The 9816-nt window shown below is 37.9% G+C and overlaps 1 protein-coding gene across 2 annotated transcripts in view; it reads right to left on the bottom strand.

Moving 5' to 3' along the window:
* KIF6 (kinesin family member 6) overlaps nucleotides 1–9816 on the bottom strand; it is a 485408-nt gene that overhangs the window by 310624 nt on the left and 164968 nt on the right. For both annotated transcript variants that reach the window (XM_006148609.2, XM_006148610.2), the window contains one exon: nucleotides 5305–5511. In XM_006148609.2, the coding sequence (XP_006148671.1) occupies nucleotides 5305–5511 (207 nt within the window). The remainder of the gene's footprint in view (nucleotides 1–5304; nucleotides 5512–9816) is intronic.

Below are 9816 nucleotides of genomic sequence, written 5' to 3'. Positions count from 1 at the left end.
TAGGGTTGTTTTGTGTTCTCTTAATTTATTTTTTTCTTTCTTTTTATTTTTTTTCTTTTTTTTTTTTTTAAAGGATTTAGCCATAGGGTATGTGTGCTTGCCAGAGAGACTCACACAGTGAGATTATGAGAGGAATAGTGAGAAGTCACCCCCTCGGGGGGCTGGCCATGCCACAGTCCCTTCTCCTCCATTCTTTTCCTGGGATTTGGGGCATGAACACACATACACCTGGCATGAGTTTCAAGCCACCAGATCTAGGACTCAATTCACAGTTGGCCATGTGGGAGTCCAGCACCTTAACTACTAACCCACCTGCTGGCCCCCAGGCTCTCTTAATTAGTAAGAAACAAATGATTTTATGAATGGCACAAGGGAAGAGAGTAGGAGAGCAGTCATACAACACGACATATATATATATTTTTAATTTACTTCTGTTTTGGATTTCATGTGTAATTACATGAACATTTTGTGTACAATGACAAATGTCTCTCAAGGCATTCTTTAAGTACCAAAAGGTGGAACTTCACATAAGACTTAATAATATTTCCAAGTGCCTAGAAACTGTGCCTGAGATCAATGATTTGGTTTATTATTTAATGAACTATAATACAGAGATTTTTTTTTTTATTTTAGGGTGAGATTTTTGAGATAGGTCATGTGCATTCACCAGAGAGACAGAAAGAAACAGAGAGACAGAAAGTGAGAAATCACCCCAGGGGGATGGCCATGCTGCAATCCCTTTTCTTCCATTCTCCTCCAGGATCTTAGGCATGTACACACAAGTGCCCAGTGTGAGTTTTAAGCCACCAGGTCTGGGACTTGAACAGCAGTCAACTACGTGGGAGTCCAACAATATAACCATTACACCATCTGCTGGTCCCTAGAGATATTATTTTAAAGAGCTCAGAAGGTCATGGAAAATTTTCTTCTGAAAACTGAAAGAGATTCGGAATAGTTACAACTGGTGCTGGCACCATTAGTTTTTCTCCTGAACAGAACACATTCAGTGGAAGCCAAATGGAAACTAAAACTCTGAAAAAGTCCCACTTATATTAGCTAACTGGCCAAAGACAATCCCAATTGTGATTTTCTGTAGAAGAGAGAGCAAACACTCTCCACTCCCAGTGGTTTCTCACTTGATGTTTGGGCTGACAGAGACCACGGGTCACACCAGGAGCACTTGGTGAGGTTTATAGTTAGGACAAGTATGCACATCTCCCTTCCTTTTCTTCTTGTGGACTCAATTTCTAACACCAAGATGTACCCTGTTATTGTGGCTAAAAATGTTTTTGAAGAAACTTTTTGGAAGAAGGACTATATACACAAGGAGAATTCCAAAACCAACAGCACTCTGGCAAACAGAAAGTTATTTACTTATAACACAATAAGGTGTATTCAACTCAAAAGGGCTTTCCCTTTGAGCAGGTGTGAAGTCTCACAATTATAGCCAGAAGGGCAATTAAAATATGCATGGGATTTCTAGACCCAATGTGAGCTAATTCACATAAGACAGGTTACCAAATGATCACCCATTGTTTCTACCTTACATCTAGAAACTGAAAGAGAAGATATAATTCATTACCAACACTTAGATGAATTTCTACTGCAGTTTTTGTCTTACTGTATTGTACATATTTGTTTGTATGCTTTACTGTTTTGCTGAATAATGTGGTTGCAACCACCTTCTATGCAGTCACATTTATCCCTCTTGTTTACCGTAACTCACAGCACCCCATAACAATCAAAATTTGTTGAATGAAGTTGATTAAACTGAATTGTGTTATATTTGCAGTCTTATTAGTCACATAATAAATGTAAGTACTACATGAAGAGAATTGAATTTATAAAAGTCCTTGAATTCTGCTATTTCATTAAGTATCTTCCCTCTTCTCTATTGTTCTTATTTCTATGTACTCCTTGGTTCTCTCTCATTTATCTCTTTTTGTGGAAAATTCCATAATTTCACTTCTACCCACCTCTTATGCTCTCGCCACTACTCATAGACTTACTCAATCCCATGTTAGTATCCACAAATTGCAGTTTTTCCATATTTGTTTTTCTTTCTTCTTACACTAATCTCTCTCCATTATCTTATGCTGAGCCTCCTTCTTTCCTATGAACACACTCATATATTAGTGTAAATAGTTAAACTAGAGTGATGCAGTGGATGAAAATACAAATACAAAGATAAATTACATTTAGAGAGCCAAGAGTCAATGACATGTAGATGTCATTGAGATCTGAGTGAATTGATCCCCCTGGACTGGAGCCAAGAGCTGACAGACTCACAGGTCGGTGTGCCTGACAAGTTATAGGCAGCATCCTTGCCTTGCTCACTCCTACTCATTCTTCGGGTCTCTTCTTAGTATCAGGCCCTCAGAGAGCCATCAGTAACTCTCACCTCCTCAGTCTATGTCAGATTCTCCATTACAGGTTCTCCTCACTCCTTTTACTTTCTCTCCACAGCTCATACCTGGATTATATCCGCATACTTGAGGACGCTGACTTACTATGTCTCTCTCTATTGGATCAGGAGACCTTTGGGGCAAAGACTGTCTCTGTTTTGTTCACCACCATGTTCCACTGACTAGTGCAGCCCTCTGTCTATTATAGGTCCTTGTCAATATTTGTTGGATAAATAAATTAGTGACATAAAAACATCAAGTGTCACATAGCCACCGAAACTACTCACATGAGGCTAATGTTATAAGAATTTTGAAGAGAAGAAATCTGAGGAGAGGAATACTTTTAGTGACAAGTAGCAGCTTTCAAGTTTGTATAAAATAAAGAAAGACAATTAGGGGCAGAACATTTCTCTTGAGTGATCACGATTGGTAGAAAGTCTGATTCAACTGATGAATACAATTTTGTATGAACAGATGGACACAATGGGAATTAAAACAGGCAGTGCTATCATAAAACAAGCAAACACATTTCTTTGAGATAAACCACTTTGAATACAGACTGTTATGCTTTCATACCAATGCTCTATAACACAAGTATCCTATTAAGTAAAAAACTCTATTAAGTATAAGTAGTGTGTAATATTTGAGTGAGAAAGAGCTTAGGAAATGCTGACTCTTGTTAAAAACACAAAAATGATCTGAATGCTATGCAGGCTTTCATCTCTGGGTACTGTGTGACTGGGATACGTCTGGTCAGACCCTAACTTGGTGCAACTTGTTCAGATAGCACCTCTTAGGTTTCTCTTGATCTGCTTTTGCAGCCAACATGACCATTACAAAGTAGTTAGCATTAGGACAACATCAGTCTCAAAAGAATTCATTGGGCAGTTGAAAAGGTTTTCTTTTTCCTCTTAAATCTTTCAGCCCCCAACATTCATTAACAAGTCTTTCTGCCTCATTAATATACTCTGTACTCCTTCCTTCCAGTTTTTTTAATCATGCTTCTCATTTTTTAGGATTCATAAGTAGTTGCCATCTTTAATATTCACAACACTTATACTCAAAGAACTGAGAGGAATTTTAGAAATCATCTTATTCATGTCATTCATTTTAAGGATGAAGATTTTTTTTCTGGAGGATTTATTTAGCTAAATTTAGAGGAGCTCTCTCTTCCTTTGAAGTTAAAGTTAGAAATTAAAAATAGAGCACATACTGGGCCAGATTGTCATCAACTTGGAGTAGAGCTAGAGAGGGAAAACTAAGGCTAAGAGAACCAATCACATGAAATGACCAGAGGCTGAAAAGGTATTAGTCATCTCTAAGTTAGGCTGTGTTCCTATAGTTAATCTCCTAGCCTGAAAAAACAGGGAGCAGGAGGCTGTCTATACTAGCGGTCCCCAACCTTCCTAGCCCCAGGGACAGGCCATGGAAGACAATTCCTACACAGACTGGGGGAGAGAAGTTAAGTCTCAGGATGACTCAAGCCTATGACATCCACTGTGCATCCCGTTTCCATCACTACCACTTCCAATATACAATAAAACCATCACATAGCAATAGGGGTCATGCTCCCTTGAGAATCCAATATCACTGCTATTGGACGGAAGTGAAGCCCAGGCAGTGATGAAAGCAATGTGGAGAGGCTGTACACAGGGTCAAAGCCTCACTCACTCGCTCTCTGCCCATCCCCTACTGCCTGGCATACTGTGTGAGGAACCCACCACAGGCTACAAACTGGCACCAGTTCACAGTCTAGGGGGTTGAGGATCCCTGGTCTATACTTATACCCATTACTAATTTTACCATAAAGACAATAAGACAGTAAATGGGAAAAACAAAAACAAAAACAAAAAAACAAAAACAAAAACAAAATGCACAGGCTTTGCAGCCAGGCAAATCTAGTTTCAAATCCTCATTTTACTACTAGGTGGGTAACTTTGGGAATGCTTTGGGAAGACATGAATTTTAAAATCTGTGAGATAAGCTGGGACCAGCAGGTGGTGTGGTGGTTAAGGTGCTGGACTTCTACATGGCCAACTGCTGTTCAAATCCTGGACCTGGTAGCTTGAAATTCATGCTGGGTGCATGTGTGTCCATGCCCAAAATCCTGAGAGGAGAATGGAGAAGGGATTGCAGCATGGCCATCCCCTCTAGGGAATGATTTCTTGCGTCTGTCTCTGCTTTTCTCTTTGTCTCTCTGGTGAGCGCATGTGCCCTATAGCCAAAATCTCTCAAAAAAAAGTCTGTGAGATAGGGATAATAACTAATACCTACAATGGAAAGCTGTTGTGAGGTTTAAATGAAGTGCTATACATAAAATGCTAGTAGGTATACCAATGTTCAGAACAGCATTTCCACAATAGTTGAAAGGTAAACATGATCCAAGTATCTATCAACAGATGAAGGAAGAAGCAAAATAAAAAATATGCATACAATTGAATGTTATTCAATTTCAAAAAGGAACACAGTTCTGCTAACATGCCACAATGTGGATAAACTTTGTAAACATTATGCTATGTGAAATAATGCAGTCATGAAAGTACAAATATGGCATGATTCTACTTACAAGCAGCACCTAGCATAGGCAAATTCATACAGATGGAAGGTAAAATAGAAGTTACCAGGGCCTGAGGATATAGAGGAATGGGGTACAGAGTTTCCATTTTGAATTTTGAAATAATTCTGAAAATGGGGAGTGTGATGGTTATACAACATTCTGAATGTATGTAATGCCACTATATTGTACACTTAAAAATGGTGATGAAGATGGTAAGTTTTATGTTATGCGTATTTTGTCATAATTAAATAATAAAAGGAGCAAACAAAACAAAAATGTCTGATGCATAGTATGTGGTCAAGAAATGATGGCTCTAGTTACATCTTATTCCGCCCACTTTACCTGTTCTAAGTAATGTAGTGACAGGTTGATATACTTGGCCTCTGTTAGAAGCTGGCCGCCTACTCCAGTCTTGGCAACTCGCTCTGAACCAGCCAGGTCAACCAAATGGAGCTTGGCATGTCGGACAGTTGCAGATCCTGGTTCTTTGCTTGATAAATGAACCGTGAAAATGCAGTGGGAACGAGTTGAAGCTTGGTTCATAGGGGTCTATTAAAAAGAAATCACAAAGCATGAATAATATAATTGATGAGAATTTTTGCAGATAGCAAAAGATTAAAACTTCTATCTTCATCTTCCCATGAACAATACTCTCAAGTGAAATGAGTATACTTATAGGTGAGATCCTTAAGTTATTTTCAATGTATTATCTCTTAGATGATGGATAACAAATATAGATGGGTAATTCAGAAAGTGAAAAGGATTCAAAGGGGGTAAATATTGAATTCTCTTACCAATAGGATAACTTTATAACATTATCTGACTGTAGTCTATACCTTAACCTTGGCTATCCATATTAAAAATGCTTACTGCTAATGTCATGGGAAAAAAGGTATGAATGTGAGTATCAGGAGAATCATAATCGTAAACACAGTCCACAGTCAAGAATTCCCATCATGACTGTTACTACTCAAAACCGAACTGGCATCAATGTTAGTCAATAATGTATAAATAAGTAAGAAAAAAAAATAGAAGCCATAATGATAGAAAAATAAGAGATTTAAATGCCATTAAGTACACAGAATCTGGTGGTCTACATAGAAAATGCACACAGGCTGGGAGGTGGTGTGGCTAGATCTTATATGGTCGACTACATGGTTCAAGTCTTGTATCCAGTGGTTTAAAAAACACACTGGGTATATGTGTAAGTATGCCCCAAATTCCAAGAGAATGGAGAAGGGATTGTAATGTGGCCATTCCCCATGTGGGTATTTTCTCACTTTCTATCTCTCTCTCTCTCCAGCAAGTGCACACACTCTCAAGAAGAGGGAAAAAGAAAAAGAAAGGGAAAACAAAAAGCAAGCTCATCTACAAACTATTAAGAACTAAAAACTTTAGCAGAGTTGCCAGATATAAGATAAATATGTTAAATCAGTAAGGTTCTAATAACACAGCAACAATTAATCAGGAAATGTAATATTATTCACAATAGCAGCAGAGACAATGAGATACAAAGGGGTTAATTATATAAAAGATATGCAATGTATAGGGAAATGGTAAATAATATTATAGGACTAAAAATCCTGAATAAATAATGTGCTAGATATTAATACAACATTTCATAATTTATATATGAATGCCTATATACTAATTTATATATGAATGTCTATACAGTAAACTCTTTATTAAGTGTAATTAAAATAATAATGTTGCAGTTTTCATTTACAGAACAAGGCAAACAAACTGATTCTAGAAATAATATGGAAGAGGAAATCTTCAAATAAAACATTATTCAGAGAGAACAAAAAAGGGGGACTTGTCTTGCCAAGTATCAAGTTATATCATAAAGCTACAGCTATTATAACAATGCAGTACTGGGGCCAGCATGTGGCTTGGCAGTTAAGGTGCCGAACTTCCACATGGTTGACTACAGTTCAAATTCTGGACCCAGTGGCTTGAAAATCATACCGGACATGTGTGTGTGTGCCCCAAATACAAAGAGCTGAATGGAAGAGACTGCAGTGTGGCCATCCCTCTTGGGGAGTGATTTCTCACTTTTCCTTTCTTTATATCTCTCTGTCTCTCTCTTCTCTGGCAAGCTTACATACCCATCACAAAAACCTAAAAATGAAACACAACAAAAACAAACAACAAAGGGGACCAGCAGTTAGCGTAATGGCTATGTCGCTGGACTCCCATGTAGTCGACTGCGGTTCACGTTCCGGACCCGGTGGCTTAAAACTCACGCCAGGCACGTGTGCATGCATGCCCAAGATCCCGAGAGGAGAAAGGAGGAGAAGGGATTGCAGCATGGCTATCCTCCCTAGGAGGTGATATCTCGCTTTCTGTCTCCCTGTCTGGCAAGTGTATGTGCCTTATAGCAAAAACTTCACCAAAAAAGAAAAAAAAGAAAAAAAGTACCCAGCAAACAAAAAACCAATGCAGTATTAATGCAGGAACAGACAGACAACTAGGTTAGAGAAACATGCCATGCTCACTGGGGAACTCTGTATAGAGTAGCGGGCAGAGGGGACATCACACCGTGGTGGAAAATGATGGACAACCTAATAAATGATGCTAGAATAATGGGAAATCCATACTTTTTTTTTAATTGCCAGAGAGCATATGCACTCATCAGAGAGAGAGAGAGAGAGAGAGAGAAGGGAGGGAGTAGTAGTAGCACCTCCCCCCCATGGGGCACAACCACCCCACAATCCCTTTCCTCTATTTTTCATCTTGTTGGGATTTGGGGCATACATGCACACATGCATGGTTTCTTAAGCTGCTAGGGGTGGAATTCAAACTGAGGTCAGCCATGTGGGAACAGGCTCCCTTAATAACAGGGCTGACTCCAAACTATCCATTAAAAAAAAAAAAGTTAATATATATTGCTTTCTCACACTACACACAAAAATATATTCCAGAATATTTTAAGGCCTTACATATAAAATAACATACCAGGTCAGGTAGGTAGGATGGTGGTTAAGTTGGCTGGATTCCACATGTCAAATGTATGGTTCGAGTCCCAGACCCAGGAGCTTGAAAAACATGCTGAGAGCATGTGAGTGGGTGCCAAAAGTCCCAACAGAATGGAAAAATAGAAAGAAGGGATTGTGGTATGGCCATGCTCCCTGAGGAGTGCTTTTTCTTTGTCTATCCCTCTGGTGAGCACACAAGTCCTATAGCAAATTAAAAATAAATAACATGCCTTTAACACAGATATAAGCAAATCTAAAAGCCTACTGTAATGAACTGAAGGTAATAATGAATACTTTAAGATATAAAGCACAAAAATGAATAGATTTACAATATTTGACCAAATCATCAAAAATTTAAAAATACCTATGTGATAAAATCTACCATACAGTTAAAAAAACTGGGAAAAGATATTAGCAATGCATATACTGACAAAAGATTAATATTTGAAATAAAGAACTCCCATAAATCAATAAGAAAAAGGCAAACAACTCAGAAAAAAATGAGCGAATGGATATGAGCAGGCAACTTGTAGACAAGAAACCTGAAAATGTTTAATAAGTATTGAAATCAAGTGCTCAAATTAAAAAAAAATCAGAACTATATGACTTAGAACCAAAAATATAAATTATTTTCTCCCAACAGACTGATACAAAATTAAATCAGTAATAGTTAACCTTCCAACAAAGAAAAGCCCAAGTCTTGATGGTTTTACTTCTGAATTCTAAAAAGCTTTTTAAAAAGAGCTAATATTTATTCTGCTCAAACTATTAATGTTTGTAAAGATCCCCAAATAAACAACTCTCCTAATTCATTTTATGAAGCCTCAATCACCCTCATCCCCAAAACAGACAAGGACATAACAAAAAAGAAAACAACAGACCAATACCTCTGATGAATATAGATGCAAAAACGCTTAACAAGTTATTAGAAAATCATATTCAATGACACATTAAACAGATTATACACCACAACCAGGTAGGCGTTATTCCAGGGATGCAAGGATGGTTCAACATACACAAACAATAAAAGTAATATGTCATATTAACAGAAAGAAGGATAAAAACATATGATCATATCAATTGATGCAGTAAAAGCATTTGATAAAATACAATATTCCTTCAATTAAGACTCTCAACAAAGTCCATAGAAGTGGCATTTCTTAACACAATAAAATCCATATATAAAAAACCCATAGCTAATATCATACTGTATGGGGAAAAGCTAAAAACTTTTCCACTAAAAACTGGAAGACAAGGCTGCCCACTTTTTTCACTCCTTTTCAATAAAGTACTGGAAGTACTAGCCAATGCAATCAGACAAGAGAATAAAATAAAAGGCATTCAAATAAGGAAAGAAATAAAATTATGTCTATTTGCAGAGGACATGATTATATACATAGAAAATAAAAAAGAATCCAGGGCCAACTGATGGTGTAATGGTTACATTGCTGGACTCCCACATAGTAGACTATGGTTTGAGTCCAGGACCTGGTGGCTTAAAACTCATGCTGGGTACATGTGTGTGCATGCCCAAAATCCCAAGAGGAAAATGGAGAAGGGATTCCAGTATGGCCATTCCCTGACATGATTATATACATAGAAAATAAAAAAGAATCCAGGGCCAACTGATGGTGTAATGGTTACATTGCTGGACTCCCACATAGTAGACTATGGTTTGAGTCCAGGACCTGGTGGCTTAAAACTCATGCTGGGTACATGTGTGTGCATGCCCAAAATCCCAAGAGGAAAATGGAGAAGGGATTCCAGTATGGCCATTCCCTGCCACCCCAGGAGTGATTTCTCACTTTCTGTCTTTCTCTCTCTGTCTCTCTAGTGAGTGCATGTGCCGTATAGCAAAAATCTCTCTCTCTCTCTC

This window comes from Tupaia chinensis, unplaced genomic scaffold (genome assembly GCF_000334495.1).
Source record: "Tupaia chinensis unplaced genomic scaffold, TupChi_1.0 Scaffold000238_1, whole genome shotgun sequence".
Taxonomy (NCBI): Eukaryota; Metazoa; Chordata; class Mammalia; order Scandentia; family Tupaiidae; genus Tupaia; species Tupaia belangeri.
This window is presented reverse-complemented; position numbering and strand designations above follow the sequence as displayed.